The sequence below is a fragment of the Mus caroli genome, chromosome 10, assembly GCF_900094665.2.
Source record: "Mus caroli chromosome 10, CAROLI_EIJ_v1.1, whole genome shotgun sequence".
In the NCBI taxonomy this organism is placed as follows: Eukaryota; Metazoa; Chordata; class Mammalia; order Rodentia; family Muridae; genus Mus; species Mus caroli.
Genome location: NC_034579.1, coordinates 115594960 through 115617128, shown reverse-complemented (window position 1 = coordinate 115617128; position 22169 = coordinate 115594960). Strand labels below are relative to the sequence as shown.

General features: G+C 40.8%; 1 protein-coding gene across 7 annotated transcripts in view; it reads left to right on the top strand.

Moving 5' to 3' along the window:
- The window catches only part of Mon2 (MON2 homolog, regulator of endosome-to-Golgi trafficking), an 80431-nt gene that overhangs the window by 5696 nt on the left and 52566 nt on the right, over positions 1-22169 (top strand). For all 7 annotated transcript variants that reach the window (XM_029482362.1, XM_021173736.1, XM_029482364.1 and 4 more), the window contains exons 2-7: positions 5299-5362; positions 12255-12382; positions 12790-12921; positions 16984-17113; positions 20412-20506; positions 21116-21241. In XM_029482362.1, coding sequence (XP_029338222.1) covers positions 5299-5362; positions 12255-12382; positions 12790-12921; positions 16984-17113; positions 20412-20506; positions 21116-21241 — 675 coding nt within the window. The remainder of the gene's footprint in view (positions 1-5298; positions 5363-12254; positions 12383-12789; positions 12922-16983; positions 17114-20411; positions 20507-21115; positions 21242-22169) is intronic.

Here is a 22169-nt window from a genome sequence, read left to right as displayed (position 1 = left end):
TTTCTTTAATTTCCATTTCACTGCTGTGCTCTATGAATAATTAATTAGGATTTTTCGAAATTTTTGCTTTAACTTTAGATTATTTTTCTCATGAGGTGCAAAGGATATATTTGTTAAAAGCAGAAGCATGAGTTTTTATGAAAGGAAGCAACATTTAAAACCAGTTGTTAGTTATTGTTTTTAAAACAGTCTCGTGTACCCCAGGCTGGCCTTGAACTTATTTTTGGGTGAAGCTGGCCTTGAACTCCTGAACCTCCTGCTTCCTTCACCCACCTGTTGGGATAATAGACACGTGCCACCATTCCCAATGTATAAGCATGAAAGAAACGTAATCTGTAGTAGTTCTAGTAATGGGCATGTCCATTCCTTCTGGAGCATACATTATTTTCCTTCCTTCATTGGTAATCTGCATTCTTCACCTAGAACCCTCCGGATGTAGGTGAACTAATTTAATTCTACCTACTGAGTGCTTTGTTGGCTTAATCTAGTTCTGCTCTCCACCTTGTGGCTGGAGAGGTGGCTCATTGGTTAAGAATACTTATTGCTCCTATAGAGAACTCAGGTTTGGTTTCCAGCACCCACATGGCAGTTCCCACCCAGCCTTAAGTCCAGTTCCAGAGTATCCAGCACCATCTTCTGACTGCTGTGGGTATTGAGCATGTGCATGGTGCACACACATGCACACATGCAGGCACGGCACTCATACACAGTTAACCTCACTTCTGTAGGTATTGAGCATGTGCATGGTGCACACACATACACACATGCAGGCACGGCACTCATACACAGTTAACCTCACTTCTGTAGGTATTGAGCATGTGCATGGTGCACACACACACATGCAGGCACGGCACTCATACACAGTTAACCTCACAACATGAACCATATGCCTAGTTAAAAATAAAAAAATAAAAAGGCTTCCAGGTCAAAAGCTACTGAAAGACTCAGCTTTCTGTCTAGTTAGTGCCATAGGAATGCTGGGGTGTTGAATAAGTGCAGTTATTTTTGTTGCCAAGATTGAAGACAGAACCAACACGAGAATGACAGAGAAGTAGACAATAGATCTAGTAGATTTGTGAATCTGTGGATCAGAGTTCTTGGGATTTTTTTTTTTCTTTTCGTGAAGCACCTTTCTTTTGAGTGAGTTTGTATTTTTGTACCACGTTGACTTTTTATTTAAAAACCTTTATTATGTGGCTACTTATTTAAAAGAAGGCGTCGTGATAAGCACTAATAAGGTAAGGGCTTATGATGAATGGGTGAAGCATCCCTGTTGAAAGGTCTGGACAGTACTGAAGGTGAAGAGCCTTTAGTCATGTGTGAATTAGATGTGAATAGCTGGTGATGCTAAAACAGTGCCCACATCCCACTGTGATGCACCACAGTCCCCATGTTGTTGGCAGTGCTGTGAGATTTAGGGTTTGCATTTGTGACTGTGTAAATGTTGTAATTTTAAGAAGTCTAGAGTTTCTTCTCTGGCTGTTTCTTGTTGTTTGTTTTGTTTGCTTGCTTCCCTACTTCAGTGCTTTCTGCAGAATAGGAAGTGCTCTGTGACTCAGTTACATCTCCAACCCAAAGACGGAGTTCTTTGCTGTGTCTGTATAGACTTAGTTTGTCAGAGCAGCTCTAGTAAATTTTTCCTTGTAGAAGATTTCCCTACACTGCTTAATTTTGAGAAATACTTCATTTGTCTGTTTGCCCATTCATTTATTTGCCGTGTTATGTACTGAACCCAAGAACATGTATGCTAGGCAGTACACTACCACCCACCTACACCCCCAGCCCATAATTCTGAGATATGCTAATAAGGGTGGATGACAGTTAAGGCATTGAATAATGGAGAACATGATAGGTAGGGAAAATAAGTTTGAACTGAGGTGGGTAAGTAAGAGGAAAAACTCCAAGATGGGTTAATGATTGTGGTCCGTGTTTGTAGGATGATGAAGCTCGCAGTCATGGTTGTTGGCCACGTGGATAATGAATGCTACTGTTTAGAAATAAGTGAGGATTTGAGCAAGGTGAAGCCCAGTTCACCGGCTGAGGAGGTGGCGGTTCAGAGTAGAGGAAGGTGGCGGCTTAGTTATTTGTTGTTTGTTTATTTTGTGCCCTGAACTTAAGCATAAACACCCAAGTTTATTAACTCCTGCTCTGTAGGATATGGGTCAAGAACAGAGATATGATTTAGGATTCTTAAGCATTTTGAAAATCATTAAAATCATAAAATTATGGGATTGGTCAGGAAGAGTTTTTGGAGTCAGAATGAGGCCAAGTGGGTGGTTCTGGGAAAGGATCAGAGAAGTACAGTGACTAGAAGAGACTCTGATCTCAAGCGTGAAGAGTGTTAAATGCAGCAAGGCATGGAAGACTTCCTTTGTCTCCCCAACTCTCAGTGCCCTCAGAAACATGCCCGCATCATCTGTTCAGGTCTCAGAACTGGCAACTTTTCCCTGACTCTTACTGAACACAGGAGAAAAATTGGCTATGTTTACAGTTGGTTTATACAGTCAGTGATCATAGGAAATACATTACACTTTTATTAAAATTATAACAGATCTTTTTACTTTTATATGTGTGGGTGTTTGCCTGCATGTCTGTCTGTGCACCGTGTGTATGTATTTCCATGGAGGCCGGAAGAGGTTGTTATATCCCCTGAAACTGGAGTTACGGGTTTTGTTGAACCCAGGTCCTTTGATAGAGTAACCAGTGCTCTTAACTGCTGAGCTGAGCTGTTTCTCCAGTCTTAGTTTTTGTTGTTTTGTTTTGGGCTAGTGTTTCACTTACAGCCTAAACTGGCTCAGCAAGGGCATCCACCCTGCTTCATTCTTCCAGCGTAGTGAGAATAGGGTTAGCCACCATGCCTAGCAGGAGACACTCTCCCCACACCTCTAAGCCTTTGTACATAGATACTTGTTTCTAAAGACCCCATCTTCTACTGGTGCCTCTAGATTCTAACTTGAAGCTTTTCAAACTTTTGTTTTGGTTTTTCGAGACAGGGTTTCTCTGTGTAGCCCTGGCTGTGCTGGAACTCACTTTGTAGACCAGGATGGCCTCGAATTCAGAAATCCGCCTGCCTCTGCTTCCTGAGTGCTGGGATTAAAGGCGTGTGCCACCACGCCCGGCTTTCAAACTTTATTTTTAATGATGGTTCTTAAATGCTTTAACCTCCCTTCTAGCCTACCACCCACCAGAGGAAATGGGAAAGAAAGGATATGGGGGAAGTGGACCTGTTTGAAAGGTTCTTTGGAGCAACTCCCATCTATGTTATCTGGAATCGGCAGTTCAGTTCACAGGGTAGCAGACAGCAGCAACTCAGTTCACTTGCAAACACCTCACAGATATACCAGCGGTCCAGTTTGGTAGAGTCGGGTTAGCAACAGTGGTGACACTACCTAGCAGACAGCCAAGCCTTAGCCTCAACTAAAGTCAGCAGTAGGGACCAGGAGGGAGAAGTTCTTGGCTGTGCCTTTCTTAGGGAAGTGAACATCAGCAAAAATGTGAGACCACAGCATTGCTCAGCTAGCTGTACCAGCAAGCCAAGCCCTGTCTCTGTCACTCCATGGAGTCCTATTTATACCCTCCACACATCACGTGTCCCCACGGGTCTTCCTTCAGCATGGTTCTTGACTCTGTATGTGTATACAATCAATCCCAGTACGTAGAAGAACTCCAGCACACCAGAAGTTTTTTTGGTGTGTTTCTCTCTATGGCTTCCTGACAAATGTAGCCCAACCACACACTGCAAGGGGGACCAGTCCATGCACGTTGTTAGTAAAGAATCCTTCGTCACGTGTCCTTTCATGTGCTTGCTTTAGCAGAACAGCCTCTCTCCTGTGTCTGCCTCAGCACAGTGTCCTTCCGGAGTCTGCCTGAGCCTTTCACATCTGTGTCCACTTTAAGGAAATGTTCCTTCACTTGTTTGCCCCAGCAAACACCATCCAACCGACTTTCCAAAGCACCCTCAAGTTTCCACTTCACTAGACTATGTAGGCTATACTAGCATTACTATGGCATGAAGTAATGCTACAGTTGGGGTTGGGGGACTTTGATACATGTATTTTAAAAATAAACATGTTTAGTAAAATTTTCTAGAAACACATGTTGTAAACAATGGGGAATCATGAAGTAGGTCTAATGTCTTAGGCAGCAAATAGTCTGGTGATTCCTTAAATATAGAGATAAATGTGACTCCCCCTTCTTTTCTTTTCGTGTGCATGTGTGTATGTGTGTTCTTATGCAGTCATGACTTGACATTACACTGTAGTACCCACATTCAGTGGCTCACATGCACTTATAACTCCAGTTCCAGGTGGCTGAGTGCTCTCTCTGACCTCTATGACTCCCCACAAACACCTACATATAAATAAAATAAAATAAAATAAATCTTTAAAATATAGAAAGGATGTTGGAGGCTCTTACCACAGTCTGAGGCACCGTAGGTTTCCTTAGTGATATCATTGAGAAGATCAGAATGTGTATAATCCCCTTCAACAATCTGAAAGATTCAATGTATGGATAAGCAGCTTTTCAACAATATCATAGGAATACTTTGATTTAGAAATTTACCTTTTCTATTGTATTGGCATCCACTCCTTGTAGTTGCAACCAGTCTATAAGCTCTGTCGGTCCCCAGTCCATCAGGGGGTGGTGGGTTCTCTGTACCACCTATAATAATTCCAATTTTGTTTTATTGTAATGTATTGCCATAAAATGCTTCAAAAGTAACCGAGTGGATGTGATGATGTATCCCAACAGAAATGTAAATGTGCTGTGAAAAGGAAACGAATTAAACTTGTTTGATTAAAAAAATATATAAATATAAATATATATATATATATATAGAGGGGGGGGGAGGGAGAGGGAGAGGGAGAGAGAGAGAGAAAGGAAAAAACAGAATTGACCCGTTAGTTCATGACAGTAAATTCACTTGATTTTGAGGCTTTACAGTGTGTGGGGGGCGAGGGGGGGAGATGTGTACAAAGAGGAGAAGAATTGAGTTCTTCTGATTGGGTTTTTGTTTGTTCTGGTTCTGAATACACAGTCTGTACAGTGTTCAGGCATTCCACTGAGGTAGGCCTTAGAGCACAGGAAGGCGTCAGGCAAAGTGCAGTTTGCATGTGAGTAACCCCGATGACGGGGGTTCTCTTAGGTGTTGTGTGTTATGCGTTGTGTGTTGTGTGTGCCACTACTGGGCCTCTAGTATTTGCAAAACAAACATAGTAGTGGCACTTTGTGTTTATTTCTCACACAGAATTCCTGTTTATAGTAAGTTTTATTTTCTAATTATTTTTGTTCCTACAGGCTGCTGAATCAGGAATAATAAAAGTTAAAACAATAGCTGCAAGAAACACGGAAATTTTGGCAGGTAATTTTTTTTGCATTGAATTCAATTAGTAGTGAAGATTTTACTAATAGTTAAATAGACTCTTAAAACCATCAGTTTTTTGAGCATCTACTTCCTGCACCCGAGTATGGTATTCATACGCATGATACAGAACATGCGAGTGCCCCTAATTGTGAACTGATTGTAATTCCCAGAGGTGAAAGCTGTAAAATTCCTTGAAATGAGAGACCTTAAAGATACCAGTTCTTTTGAATCAAGGGTTTTCTTATTCACCTTTGCTTTCTCCTCCTCCACCAGAGCTCAGCTGACACCCTCTATCCGTGGAGAGTGTTCACTGTGTTGACTGACATGCTGTTCTTAGCACACCATTAGTGTCATATGGACAGTTCATGAAGAGATATTGGGTGTGTATGTACGTACACTGACATACACTGATGTACGTTGACATACACTGACGTATACTGACATACAGTTTGAGTTCTGGACCCAGGGCCATGATCACAAGATGGGAAGACAAGAAAACAAAGGGGTTTGTTTGCTTTGTGTTTGCAAACCTTTGTTGGACTGGGTTTTTGGGAGGGAGGGATTGCCAGGGGCTTCTCTCTGACCAGCTCTTCTCCTCTGTCTGCTCTTTTGGTTTTTTTTTTTGGTCCCTTCCATCTTTGCACAGCAATGGGCATGGGTGAGCTGGGAGCTGGGAGTCTAGAGAACCATATAGTGTCTTCTTGGCTCAGCAGATTAAGGTACCCGAGTAAGCAGCAGGGTCAGACTGAATCAGGGTGTTTGCAGTATGCCGCCTCGGTGTTTCAGGGCTCCATGCTAGGCCCCCTCCAAGTGCTTTCTGCTCAGCCACAGCTTATGTCCTCAGACCCGCTCTATTGCAGCTCCACCAGCCTCGCAGCCCAGCAGTGCTGGAGAAAGGCAGGCTTGCCCACACAGCTTAAGTATTACAGTCTGTACATAAAACATAATTTAAACAATTGGGAGTTTCTAATTTAGAAATGTCATCCCATTACAACATGACATAAAGACTTAAACAAGGGTGGATCTCCCTTAGACTTCTCCACTTCACTGGAAATTGGCCAATAGGTTAGTTTTCCTAAGTCATATCTTTCTCACATAGCTTCTTCCTTGTTACTTAACTGTTTCTCAAATACACCATGCTCTGTGTGTGTGTGTGAAGGGTAAAAGCAAAGGTGTGTGTTTGGGATGGAAACAGTGGACAAGGAGGTTCTGGGAGGTGCATGTTGGGTGGGCTGGCTGTTTATCCTCTGTGAGGGAGCGCATGTTTAAAGGTAATTTATGGCCTGGATTTTTGAACATGGAGACTTATTACAGTTGAATCAGAGTACCGTTGTAAAATATTTACCTTTGCTGGTAGTATAACAAATTATTAATTATTATTAATAATCATCAATTATTCAGTAATAATTTTCATTGTTCTTATAGTTGATAGAAGATCTTCAAAGAATCACTATGTATTCTAGTACTGTGTGCAGAGTGAAATATCTAAGCTTGCAGAAGAATAAGAGATTTTAGAGTTTTTGAGATGGCTGAGGGGGTGAAGGTGCATGCCCCAAGCCTGAGGCCTTCCCTTCCATTTTTGACACCCACATGATGAGAGGAAAGAACAGACGGTTGCAGGTTATTTTCTGACTTCCACATGTGTGCTGTGGCACAGGCACACCCCTCTGCACATAAAATTATAAATTAATTAATTAATAAATACATAAATATTTTAAAGAATAAGACATTTTAATATATAGCTGCATTATTGATTTCACTGTAATATAGGTAGCCATATTTTCACATCACAAATCTTTATACTTTAAGCTACATATTTTCTAGGACCATTTACTTAAGGAGATAGATCAGCATTTAAACTTGTCCTAGCATGTTTATTTATTTACTGTTTTTATTTTATTTATTTAATGTATGAGTGCTCTGTTGCACATACATCTGCATGCCAGAAGAGGCCATCAGATCCCCTTATAGATGGCTGTGAGCCACCATGTGGTTACTGGGAATTGAACTCAGGACCTCTAGAAGAGTGGCCAGTGCTCTTAACAGCTAAGCCATCTCTCCAGCCTTGTCCTAGCATTTTTAATGATGTATTTATAACAGTTGATACCTACGTATAGAGACTTAACTGATAATCTTGTCATTTTTAAAATAGAGACTTAACTGATAATCTTGTCATTTTTAAAATCAAAGGCTCTTACTTGCATAGCTTTAAACTGGCCAGGATGCAGTTTCTAAATTACCTAGTTAGTTCAGAATACAATTAAAACTGAGAAAGATTTTACTATTTTAATTCCCTGAGAATTTTTTTAAATAAGCCTCGAGATTATGGGATATTAATTTGGTCCTATAACAAATATCAAAGTTCCCAAATAATTGAGGACACTCCAGTGAGCCAGGATACCGCATTCTTACATGTCTCTGTATGTTCAGAAACCATGCAGAGTTGTGGTGAAAGTTAGAACCTTTGATTCAGACCCTCAAGCCGACTTTAGTGATGTTCAGCCCTGTTTCTAGTCAGCTGTGGTCTCTTAGCTCCCAGGGGAGCCCCTTTCTCAGCATCCTCTTTTAATGGCTGCTTCTCTTTGTTCTCTCTGCTGTCATGAATGCTGACATGAGTGGAAAGGCTATGCCAGGTAATGCCAGCCTGAGCAGATGCACACACCTTTACCTCCCCCTTTTATGTCACACCGAGTGAGAGATGACAATGTAAAGACTTTCATTACAAAACCAAACGCCTTAGTCTGACTCCTGACTGCTCTGTGTTACAGCTGATTTATTATCCTAGATTACAAGCTACTAAAGTTCCAGAAGGCATGTGTAACATAAAAGTTATATTCTGCTTATCAAGAAATCTTATCAAGTTGTAATATCTTTGAAAGTTCAATATCTAACTCTTAGTCCAAACCCTAGTGATCACATTTACCATGGCTGCTTTCAACTCGTGTCAGTACACATGCAAAAACATAATCATTACCTGTGACTGGGATAGCTTCTCATAGTTCTCCTTGTCTTTTTCTGTCTACATAGCCTTAATGCTAAGAGGTCTCTATAGCAATGAGCAAATATACTTCAGAATTTTTTTATGACATAAAAAGCAATTTACCTGTTTGTTTTAGTATAGTATATCAGTATATGTATTTGTGATATCTTAAAAATGTATTTTTTAATTTTATGTGTATGAATATTTTTCCTGTATCTCAGTATATGTACCATGTATGTGCCTGATGCACAGGAAGCCCCAGGAGTAGGCAACTAGTAGGGTAGGAACTAGAGTTCCAGGCAGTTCTGAGCCTCTGTTTGGGTACTGGGAGCTGAAATGGCGTCTTAACTGCTGAGCCATCTCTTGAGTTGTGTAGGTGTTTAACACCTAAAGGATACATGCAACATAGTCCTTGGAAGTAAAGAGCTCCTCAGAATCACAGGAGAAAGAAAGACGGCAGCTGTGCTCCAGCTGTGCTGTCTGCTTCCTGCGCTGCGGCCTCCATCCCATTCCATCCCATTCCATCCCATTCACTCGCCTGCTCCCTCGTGGTGTCTTCCTTGCCGGAAAGTTTCCTTCTAACATGACAAGCTTTCTAGAACTAGAACCAACATTTTGTTGTTTCTTTTGTTGCCAGAGTTTATATTACATGGCAACACTGAGCCCTTCCTTAATGTAGGCTGCGAATTATATCACAGAACCAGCCTAATGCTATTTGGGTATACACTTGGAGTGTTGTCTGATCATAAAGTCTGAAAAAGGACTACAGGCACTCTCTGGCCCCCATTGTCTCCTCAGAAACATGATTGTGTGAAGACCATCTTGTCAAAATAGGTTCATGTGTCACTTGTCAAACTGATATGTCATGATTACGTGTAATTGGAAGAAACGCAGAGCTGTTGGCAGCTAGGGGTGGAGGAGATTCAGGGGTCCGGTCCTGACGTCTAGCACTGCTCACAAGAGCAGGAAGAGAACAACGCATGTTCTCTACCACATCTGAGAGTTTTATGGTAGAATATTTAGGGTCGAGTTTTAAGAATAAAATCCTCCCATGTGCGAATAGGGATCTTTGACTTCTTTCTTTTCTGTTTTATCCCTTTTCTTTCTTTCTCATGGTTTATTGTTCTAGCTAATATTTTGAGAATTGTATTGATTGTGCTCCTGCTCGTCACTTAGGACCATGAAGGGAGGGATGCTCACCGTGGCACAGCACAGACTTTCTGTACCTACTGGGACATCGCCTGTCTCTGTGCTCTGTTCAGCTTGTTGGTTATAGACGCTGAATACCTTTGTGTCTTGCATGACCTGTACTGGATTATGGTATATGTTCTTAACATTTTCTCAAATATTCAAATATTATTCTTGACTATTTTCTAGTTTATTGGAAGATGTATTTTCAAAGTATTCTCGAATAATATTCTGGATTTCATTGGTATTTATATTCCATTTTTTTCTGGTTTTATTAGTGTTTTTTTTTTCTGTTTTTCTTTGCTTTGTTGGTTCTATATTAAATTCTCCTCTGAACTTTATTATTTCTTCCTATCTGCTTTTTTGGGTTTCAGTTGTTTATCTAGGACACTGAAGTTCATTGTTCAGTTATCTCAAATCTTTATGATGTTAAAATGTAAGCGTTCATAACTATAAACTTCCAGTTGAAACTGCTGGCTTTGTTGTTGTAGTCATGGTTGTTTTGTTTTTTTTTTTCTTTTCTTTTTGTTTTCTGCATCTGAAATAACCTGTATTATCATTTATTTGATCACAGGAAAATGTTGTTCCTGATTATTTTAATTACCCACTGGCCATTTAAGAATGTGCTGTTTGATCTCTAAACATCTGTGGCTTTCTTGTGATTTCTCTTATTAATTTCTAATTTTATTCCATTATGATTCCATAATATACAGAATTATATCAGTTCCAAAATCATATTTTAATAGCTTACTTCAATATATTTGCAATATTGTTGTGAAATTATTTTCTCCATGTTTGAGTTAAAACCTCCATGCCCTAGAAAGTCAGGGAATAGGAGAGAAACCCTTAGGGCGCTGTTACTCTCTTCCAGTGTGATTCCCTTCTCTAACCTGTGCTGAATTAGTAACTTCAGAATATTGTCGAAAGTTGTGGTCTTAGTTTATCATTCCATAGTGTGTACTTTGGAAGGCAGAAAGTAGACTTAAATATTCAGTACCAAAATTTAAAAAACACTCACTTTACACTTTTATGCCACACTTGTGTAAAGTATGTTGTGGTTACCTCTCCACCTCCCTTTGCTTCCCTTTGAAACAGTCATGTCTTGCATTTCTTGCACATGCATGTGTGTGTGAGTGTATGTTTGTGTATGTTTAAGATTATCTGTGTGAACGTGGACTTCGAACTTGGTGCCCAATGGACAATAATTGCTGGCTCTTGCCCAGAGTGCATTAGTAGTCAATACTTCAACAGGGAAGGGTAGGGACATGTGCACACCCTCCCTAATCTGTGCTTGACTTTTGACAGGTCCAGTTTTCTGTGGGCTCTTACATCATAGGTGCCACAGATGCTGTGTGGTCTCATTTGCACTGGCTGTGCCACGCCCAGAAATGGCATTTCATATTTCAGATCTTCTCCCTATATTACTCTTACATTGTTGACCCCGTCTTCTGCATAGGGAGTCTGGGAGTGAGTAGCATTTGTCTGTGGTTATAAACACAAATATTTAGAAGTTAGCGTAGCATCCACCGGTAGAGCCCAAGATGTATAATAAAATTATGGTACATAATACACAGTGGAATTTTGTCCATCTGTAAAGAAAAATGAAATGATGAGATTTGTAGATAAGATAATACGGAAGGTCACAGATGGTCAGAGTGACGTGCGTGCCCTTCCCTAAATGGCACTTGTGTTTCACACCCCTCCCTGTGACTCCTACAGTCCACAAGGCCAGGCTGCCAGGCATGAGACACCCACCTGTCTGGGCAAGAGTGGTGTGAGTGTTATGGGTAAAATCAGCTCTTCTCTGGTTGGAATTGGGGCCTGATCCATAGAGGAAATTCATATCTGGTACTGTAAGCACAGTAAGAAGGAAACAATGGCTGAGGTGGTCTTTTTACTTTCAGTCATGATTATGAATGATTTTCTTTCAAGTTCTTCTGAAAAATTATTTTCTGACTCAGATATACATGTAGTTAATTAATGAGTTTTATTTCCTTGAAAACAGCTATGAAACTCCTAACTTTAATGTTCCCTTTACTTAAAATTCCATGCTATTTATTTCGTTTCTCTGAAAACGACAAACCTTTTTTTTATCTTTTTTGCCTTTAAGCAATTTTTAAATTTTATGTTATAAATGAAGTGTTCAATTGAATTTAATTATTATCACTACTTTAAAATTTCTAGAGTCGGTAGAATTAAGTTAAGATTAGGAATAAAAGTTTGTATATTTAGTACTTAATTTAAAATGCCCTTTCCATAATAACAGGAAGAATGCTATTGTTGTCTAAGAATTGTGTTTACTTCCTGAAGAAATTAGTGTTATAAACATTCACAGCATATAAAAATAATGTAGGGCACCTATGAACTATGGAAGGCATGATGTACATACAATTTGAACCACTTTCTGCTCTGTAATGTGAATTCTTGTTTATTCTACTCTTGTATAACATGAAGAAATGTTAATTTCTGAACTTGTAAGAGTTCATGTTCTCAAAGAGTAAGTAGCAGATGGGATGACCCAGAATCCCATGTTAGAGAAAGCCTGGTACTCCTGTAGTCGAGGTAAAGACTGTACATCTGAATCTCCTGAATTCTTATGACTTGTTTCTGTTTGGATATTTACTTTATATAAAAAGAATTGTCATAGGTTCTAAGTACGTAGACAAACGTTCCTCACCATGAATAGATCAGTAAGTCATCTGCTGTGTTTTCTGAATAAAGCATTGAAAGAGAACAGCTCAGAGGTCGTGCAGCCTTTCCTAATGGGGTGTGGGACCAAGGAACCAAAGATCACACAGTTGTGTTTGGCCGCCATCCAGAGACTCATGTCCCATGAAGTGGTGTCTGAGGTAGGTTGAAGATTTTATCTGAATTGCTTGTTAAAGAGTCACGTCAGTAGCGTTCATGGGAAGATTAAAGCATGCCTGATTTCTCCTGGAAGGCAGTTTTATGAAAGAAGAATAACTTAAAAATGAAGCTAACATTAAAGATGAGCTGCACTCCAGTGAGCTACTTGTAATCTAAGGCAGAGTTCATAGTACAGGCACTGATTTTAGAATCAAGTTTTCAGTGTCATAGAATAGGTACAGAATATAATTCATATTTTAAAGTGTAGATTATCTGAATTGATAGTTACTCATTAATGTAAGTATTTTGTTTGTATCTCACTTGATGGTGGAAAATAAATAGTATTATTGTGAATCTCCATCATCTCTCAGATCTGAGTTGATTTTGTGTGCCGTCCTCTGATTCACAGACTGCTGCTGGAAACATAATTAACATGCTTTGGCAGCTAATGGAAAACAGCCTTGAAGAACTTAAGCTGCTTCAAACAGTTCTTGTTCTTTTAACAACCAACACGGTAGTTCATGACGAGGCACTTTCCAAGGTAAGAAACCCATTTAATTGGTGTTTATAAATGTTTTGAGGTAGTGTTTGGATAAGCTGATTAAAAGATAGACGCCTAGAGCCATTGGAGTGAAGCACAACTCACTCACTTCTCCACAGTTACTGTGGTGGTCGGCCTTGTGAGTTAGTCCCTCCAGATGAGAGGACATCCGTTAACCAGCCTGTGGCTGCAATGAGTTTAGTGAGGAATGCTGAGTGGGAGAAGAGCGGCTGTAGAGCAGCGTTGAGAAGGGATGTGAGAGGAAGGGCGGACGGTGCCTTCATTGTGTCGGCTTTGGGATTTCTCCATGTTTGCTCCTCAATTCTCCTGCTTTGAAGCTGCCTGTATGCATTATGTTAGGAAACCAAAAAGCTCGGGCCTGTCTCGTAAGTGGCCAAAACCCTTCTTTGAGCACTTAATACCACATGAGGTTTCCTAGCTAGTTTTTACTTTCTTCCCTTCTCCCATCCTCTTTGGAATATAAAATCATGAAATGTTTTTGTAGAACAGAAAGCAACATAATACAGTCCTCAGCTCATAGTTTATCCTCTACGAGTGTTTTGAACTTCTTTGTTTGTTGAGATAAAGTCTCACTATGTGGCCTTGGATGGCCTGGAACTTGATATGTAGACGAGGCTAGCCTCAAACTCACAGAGATGTGCTTGCCTCTGCCTCCTGAGTGCTGGGATTAAGTGCCACCATGGCCAACTTTGTTTCATAATGTTTGTGCTTTTAAGGAAGGATAGTTGATAAAAGAGAGATGTCTACAGACTCAATATGCACACTATCTTAGGTGGTTCTGGGTATTCATCCTTCCTAGATGTTACCTTGGTGTTCTAGAGCATAACAGCTTTCATTCTTCCAGGCCCTGTCTACTAAGTGGAGTGCTTGTGTGCAGTTCCATCTGGTTTCTTGCTATTCAGTTATTCTTGTAATAACTATATTTAAAATGTATAAAATGATACCATTGACATACTAAAGAAGAAGAACTGGGGCTTGGGAGATGGTTCAGTCAGCAAAGCGTTTGCCATACAAGCATGGGGACCTGAGGCGCATCTCTAGTACCCACGTGAGAAGGGTGGGACCAAGTGTGTGCTGGCTTATGCTCAGTGTGGAAACAGACAGGCGACCCCTCGGTGCCCTGATTAGGTTCCTTTTGGTCAACTCCATGTCTACAAGTAACGTGGGGAAGAAAAGAGTTGCTTGAGCTCAGGTTATAGAACATCATTGTACTGGCAAGTTTTGTGTCAACTTGACACAGCTGGAGTTATCACAGAGAAAGGAGCTTCAGTTGAGGAAATGCCTCCATGAGATCCAACTGTAAGGCAATTTCTCAATTAGTGATCTGGGGGAAAGGCCTCTTGTGGGTGGGACCAGCTCTGGGCTGGTAGTCTTGGTTCTATAAGAGAGCAGGCTGAGCAAGCCAGGGGAAGCAAGCTAGTAAAGAACATCACTCCATGGCCTCTGCATTAGCTCCTGCTTTCTGACCTGCTTGTGTTCCAGCCCTGACTTCCTTTGATGATGAACAGCAATGTGGAAGTGTAAGCTGAATAAACCCTTTCCTCCCCAACTTGCTTCTTGGTCACGATGTTTGTGCAGGAATAGAAACCCTGACTAAGACAATCATCAAGGACACTTGAGGCAGGAACTGAAACAGACCATGGAGGAGTGCTGTCCACTGGCTTGCTCAGCTTGCTTTCTTATACAGCCCACACACAGTGGAGTAGACCCTTCAGATCAGCCATTCATCAAGAAGCTGCCCCACAGACATGCCCAGAGGCCATTCTAATGAGGCATTTCCTCAATGGAGGTTTCCTCTTCCTAGGCTACTCTAGCTTGTGTTAAGTTAAAAAACCCTGACCATCACACTGAGAACCACTGTAAGCCAGTCTAGACTAGGAGGCAAGTTCCAATGAGAGACCCAGTCTCAAAAGCAAGGTGGATGGACTGGCCTTCACACACCTGTGCACACTGTGGGCACCTGAACTCAGACACTCACATGTGCACTCCTACACACACACACATACAGAAAGGAGTAATTATAGCATTTATTTTAGTATGCTACCTAGTTGAAAATGAAGTATTGGCTAATAAAATTGAAGTAGAAAGGTATAATACAAACTTGATCAACATAAAGGTTTCTGTGTAACAACATAATATACTTTTTTGAAGTTGAGATATAGCGTAATTTTTCTGTTAAAGGGTGTGTCACTTAAAAACTGAATGTAAGAGCATTGAAGAGATGGCCCAGTGGTTAAAAGCACTAGCAGGAGAAGGTCATGCATTTAATCCCAGCACTTGGGAGGCAGAGGCAGGTAGATCTTGAGTTCAAGGCCTGCCTGTTCTACAGAGTGAATTCTAGGATAGTCAGGATTACACAGAGAAACCCTGTCTTGACAAAACAAGCAGAAAGCATACTAGTTGCTTTTGCAAAGGACCTGGGTTTGGTATCCAGCACCCTTCTGGCCTGCTCAGGCACCAGGCATGTAGGTAGTGTTCTTTCATGAAGGCAAAGCACTTAATATAAAATGAAAAATAATTCTTTTAAAAACGTTGATGAGTTGATAAGGCACAGAATTTTTTATTTCTTCCGAGAGTGACAACTATTTCAAACGATTAAACTTTTAGAAGATCTTTATGATACTGGTGTATGTAACCATTTCTCAGAGCTTGAATTTTGTGGTCCATGAACCATAAGATAAGTCACAGGGCAGAAGAAAACAATTGCAGATACAGAGCTCAGATTTTATGGTCCATGAACCATAAAATAAGTCACAGGGTAGAGGAAAACAGTTGCAGCTCTCTGACAAAGGACACACTGTGCTTGTAAAGAGCTGTTTAAAGTATTATTCCCCAGGACAAAACTACCACATGAAGAATTGACAAAGGACTCTAAAGACACTTATGGATTGTGGCACTCAGTGGCAGCAGATGTGTAGGGAGAGGCTAGTGAAAGGAGAGCTAAAATCCCAGTGTTGTGTGTCCCTGCACGTTAGAGCAGCAGACTTTGACAGATGCCACCATCACATAGTGCTGCGGGTGGGATTGCTCTGAGCTACAGCACTGTAGATGTCCTTTAGAAAGATGGAGTTTCTTTAAAAGTCAGCCTGCATTACCCTCTGACCTAGTCATGCCATGCCTAGGTGTTTATCTAATGCAGAGGAAAATGCCTGTCTTCACAGAGACTTGTATTTGAGTGTTCATAGCAGCCTTACTCAGAGGAGCACCAGATTCCAAACTGTCCAGACGTCCATCCCCAGAAATGGTGACAAGCTCACCGTATAATCCCTCAGCAGGAGAAAGGGGTCTTGTGCTGATGGATACACAGGACAGCACACGAGTTCCATGCATCAGTTCTAAATGGAAGAAGCCAGACACAAACCATAATGGATGAATCTTTCATATAAAATTGTAGAAAATGCTGAGTTGTGAAAAAAAAAGTGACAGTTTCCATGGTTCAGGAGAGGAAGTGGGTGCAGAGGTATTCAAGAAAGTGCACTAGAGTAACAGAAGTGTGCCATCACTGCAGTGTGCTCCATCATGCAGCGTGCTCCATGGCCACATCCATATGGAGCAGGCAGAACTCATGGGATTATATGCCTTAAAGAAGTACAACTCAGCATATACAAGTTTTCTTAATAATAAAGTTGCTTTTTAAAGAGAAAAGTGTGGCACTCTTGTAATAATAGTACACTTTTATTTATTTTATTTATATTTTTAGTTTTAGCAATTTATATAGAACTTCTCTAAGTATTTAGTGATATAACAAACATGAACACTTGCTATTTCTAAAGCAAGTCACTCTGGAAAAATAAAACACGACACACTCATATACAGTAAATGACGTACATTTGCAAAAAGGATTCTGAGCTGTTGTAGCTGTCTTACTTACATAGCTATGTAATTTACTGAGATTGAACTATTTTGAAATCTGAGGATTTTTGTAGTTTTATAAAAAGGTGGAACTTTTCATGTTTGAGTAAAACAAATTATTTGACTTTAGTGTCATCTCATAGATTCTGCTCTTCAGTTTTACTTCATGCTAAGGAATTTTTTTTCTAGGCCATAGTTCTTTGTTTTCGACTACACTTCACAAAGGACAATATTACAAATAACACAGCTGCTGCTACAGTCCGACAGGTCGTGACTGTCGTCTTCGAGAGGATGGTGGCTGAAGATGACCGGCACAGAGGTAAAGGCTGACAGCTGTCTCCTTTTGTTGTGAATGGTTCCCATGTGCAAGGTCTAATTCTTACTCACTTTTACATTTACCCCGGAAACTAGTGACACCCAAAGCTAGAACAGTTTAACTGTTACACACACTGTAAACCCAGCCTCAACAGGATCAGGATCATTAGTTTAAGACCAGCAAGAGAACAGTCTTAAAGAATGCTCTCAAAAATACCTGAAAACTCATACACACACATGTAAATGCACACATTCATGTGTACAGATATGTCTGTGAGTGTGGTAGATACAGGTGTGTTTATATATGGGTTAAGTTCCTTTTCTTTTTTGTTAATTTGGTGAATTTTCTGACAGAAGCAGCCCGAGGAGGGACCGTTTATCCTTTGAGGGGATCCAATGGTGAAGGTGTATGGCAGGGATGGAAAGTGGCAGCAAACCATACCGTGGTCAGGAAGGAGAGGGGAGGGGGGAGGAAGGGAGGGAAGGAGGGAAGGAGGGAGGGAGGGAGGGGCTGTGTTCAGGATCCTTGCTTACAGAACAGGTGCATTATGGCAGCTTTCCCAGGTCACTTTAATCTAGCAGCTCCCTCACAGGCATGGCCAGGAGCTCCTGTCCTTGAAGGTGATTCCAAAACTTGTCAAGTTAACAATCAGGAACCATGACAGTTATAGTGTGTGTGAGTGTGTGTATGTGTGTGAGTGTGTATGTGAGTGTGTGTGTCTGTGTGTGTGTGTCTGTGTGTGTGTGTGTGTGTATGTGTGTGTCTGTATGTGTGTGTGTGTGTGTGTATTTGTGAGTGTGTGTGTGAGTGTGAGTGTGTGTGCACGTATGTAACACATACATACACATATACATGTTACTTAATTCTTAGTTTCAGTTTTATTGCTCAAACACCTTAGCCACAGCAACTCCTATAAAGGACAACATTGAACTGGGCTGGCTTATAGTTCAGGTTTAGTCCATTATCTTATGGCAGTAAGCATGGCAGCGTGTAAACAGACATGGTCCTGGAGGAACCAAGAGGATATGCAGGCAGCAGGAGACTGACACACTGGCGTAGGTTAAGCATGGAGGCCTCAGAGTCTGCCCCCAGAGTGACACACTTCCTCCAAAAGGGCCACACCTCCTAATACTGCCACATGCTATGGCCAAGTATTCAAGCACATTAGTGGATAGGGGCCATTCTTATTCAAACCACCACACTTGAGGAGAACTTAAAATAAATTATTCAGCTGGCCATGGTGGCACCTGCCTTTAGTCCCAGCCCTGGGAGGTGGAGGCCGGTGGGCCTTACAGGTCCCAGGAAAGTCAGAGCGACATACAGAGACACCCTGTTTCAGACACCCAAGCAAACAGACAAACAAATGGTTCACGATCTTATCACTCTGGGTAGACGTCTCATTTTCCATCGTAAGTTTTAACGTGTGTGTAGCCCACCCCCACTGAGGATGATGATTTCACAATTTAATGAAATATTATATTGCATATATTTTATGCAAACATATCCTATGAGTATTTGTGGGGTTCTTTTATCTGTTAGTTTACATTTTAATAGTTGGCCTATACTGTGAGGCTGTGCTCTAATGCAGTGAGCAGCTCCTGCTAGGTCCTGTGGAGGGCTGGGTTGTAGAGCTGCCTTGAGTATCTCCACCTGTGCTTTCAGTGGTCGCCACAGAGAGTTCAGTTCCCACGCATAGCTCCTCGAGTGAATCTTTGCCTACATACACCCTACACCTATCCGAAGTTACTGGTGTATGTTAATGTTTCACATCTTATTAAATACTCTGATTATAGTGAGGTATTTCTTTGAGATTTAAAATTATTCTTAAGTCAGAAACATTCTTTTAGAGAATTCACAGGAGTGACCTTTTTTGGATTACAAATGATTTTTCCACCTGCTGTGGCAAAGATCTTAACGTGCTGCAGTCATGAACAACCTGGCTTTTTTTGTCAAGCAAGAAAAATTGTGTGTGTGTGTGTAATTTTATTATTTATTGTGTGTTCAGGTGTGTGCAGGCAGGCATAGCACAGCACAAACGTGGAGGTCCACGTGCGTGCCCCCCCTGAGTTCTATCCCAGGGATGGAGTGCAGGTCAGCTTGCTTGGCCACAGGCACCTTCACCTGTGGAGCATCTGTAGCCCTGGGCCTGCTTAGCTGCTTTTCCCTTTACACAGTGGGTCTTTGAAGCTGGTGTGTGTATGGGATATTGGGAAATATGGCCGTTGTGCATCCTCCAAGAATGACCTTGTCTTTCCTGAGCTGACGGATGATTAAAGTTTTTGTGTTTAGATTGGCTGGTCTTCACTGTTGGTTTTCTAGAATGTTCCCACTGGTGTTGGAACATGGTTTCTCTGCAGTTCCCTTTGAGGACAAGCACAAAGACAGTCTCAGTAGCTGTAAGTGTCAGGGAGATACTCAGAGTCGCATTAAGAACAGGACAGTTTCCTAGTGCAAATGTCTTATATTCATAACCTTGATGTAATTCCTGGAGTAGTATTTTTATCCAAATTTCTCTAAAGGCTAGTATACCATTTGCTGTTTCCTAGTTTAATAATACAGAAAAAATTATCAAGAACAGTTTTCAATTATTTATTAAATCAACACTGATTTTAAAACAAGCTGCTATAATTTATAAAGACTGTGTCCTTTAAAAAATTATTACACTCGTATGTATGTGTGTATGAGCATGTACACGTGTGCACACATTCACATGCAGGCACACAGGCACACAGGTGGAGGTCAGAGGATAAATGGTGAGAATTAGTCCTTATCGTCTACCATGTCCATCCTGGGCATCGAACTCAGACCCTCAGGCTTGGTATCAGGCACCTTTGCTCACCAACCATGTCACCGGCCCAGAGAATGGGATCTTCCCTACTAATGTTAAAAAGACAGGTGCTGAGCAGGGAAAAACCGCTCTAGCTGATTCTTAGCTGATGCTCCCATGACTGACAGCAACCATGGCAGACCAAACAGTTAATCTTTTTGAACGTGATAAAAGGCAGAAGAAATGACTATGTGTAAACTTTATGCTTGATATTTAATACAGATTCAGAGATCATGTGATAAAAGCTGAAAAATAAGAAACTGGGAAAATCAAGTGTGTAATAAAAATAATAAGCTTGTTAAAGTATATGTAAGAAAATGAGCAATTGTTACTGTAATTTTTATAAAAATATCTTGTTTGAAGACATGGTTCTTCAAACAGGAACCAAGGTTATGTAAAATATTATGATGATTTAAACATAGTATGTGGTTTGTAGAAGGGCATTTGAACTTGAGTTTCTGGCCTGTTTTGCAGATATAGAACCTCCAGTGCCGATCCAAGGAAACAGTAACAGAAGGTCTGTCAGCTCGCTGAGACCCTGTGCTAAGGACGCATACATGCTCTTCCAGGTACTTCAGCTGACAGAGGAATCCTCACTGTAACATACAGCCTGTGCAAGTGTTTTATTGTAGAATTTATGTCTAATGTGATTTTAATCCAAAAAATTGCATAAAATTAAAAGTAGTCTTTTATATTAAAGTAATTCTAAAAGGCTGAAAAAAGATTACTGTATACCTAACTAGCATGATAAAATGTTGGGCCACACCTTAAGGAAGCGAAACTCAACTCAGAACTAGAGAAATGGGTATATTAGTGATGACGAGCGTTCCTTCAATGGGAAAAGGTTAAGGGATAGATTGGCTGTTTACTTAATGTAATCTGATACACAAATGCCTGCTTCTCACATCAGTTGGCAGACTAAATCCTTTGAGGTATAGTAAGATTAAGTGTTTATTCCTTATTAAAATAACATAAATACTTGTCTATAGCTGTTTGTTGTCTGTAGTTACGTACTTCTATAGGGGTTTACTAATCTACTGCATGTACAATTTGTCAAAATTAGAATCGCTAATGCTTAATTTTTAAGAAAAAGAGGTTTGTTTCGTTTGTTTTATAAACTGAGTCGTGGAAAGCGTACGTTATCATATTACATGACACTTTTTTGTTTAATTTCGCAGGACCTCTGTCAGTTGGTTAACGCTGACGCCCCTTACTGGCTAGTGGGTATGACGGAAATGACTCGGACATTTGGCCTTGAGTTGCTAGAGTCTGTCCTCAATGATTTTCCACAAGTGTTTTTACAGGTAAGCCAATCGATATTAGTTTGTCACAAAATAGTTTTTCATAGCTATCTGTCAAGGGATGAGCATGTGTTTCCTCTATATTAGAAGATACAGGTGTGCTTTAGGCTTTAGACCGGAGCTGCCTTGTCTGAGCTGCTCGTTTGCAGTGTGCGGTTTGCCTTTCTCGGTGGTTTTCTGTTCTTCTATGATAAGGCTCTACACGTGCAGCTGCCTCACGCTCCTGAGGATGGGCTATAGGAATAAAGACAGCCATCGGTCTAATTTTGATTTAGTGTTGTTTTTTGTAATTACCCCCCAACATTTTAAAACTTTATTATTAGAATAAATCTTAGAAACTTATTTAGGCAAATTTCCCCAAGCTACAGAGTTAAGAAAGACATGTGAAAACACGCTGTTTCTTTTTCTTTTCTTTTTTCAGCATCTGTGGTTGTTTTGTCTGCATGTGTGTCTATGGACCACATGCATTCAGTGTCCATGGATGCCAGACGAGGATGTCTGATTCTGGAGCTGAAGTTACACATGATTTTTAGCCATCATGTGGGGGCTAGGACCCAAACCTGGGTCCTGTGGAGGAGCAGCTAATGCTCCTAACCACGAGCCCTCTCGCCAGCACCAATATAAGTCATTTCTGAGCCGAATCCATGCAAGCCAGTATTACTGCATAATTATGTCCTCAAGTTCTGAAAGTAATCTGCTAGCACACACTGCTCCTATCCCAGCAATACTGTCTGTAATCTGCTAGCACACACTGCTCCTATCCCAGCAACACTGTCTGTAATCTGCTAGTACACACTGCTCCTATCCCAGCAACACTGTCGGTAATCTGCTAGCAAACACTGCTCCTATCCCAGCAACACTGTCTGTAATCTGCTAGTACACACTGCTCCTATCCCAGCAACACTGTCTGTAATCTGCTAGTACACACTGC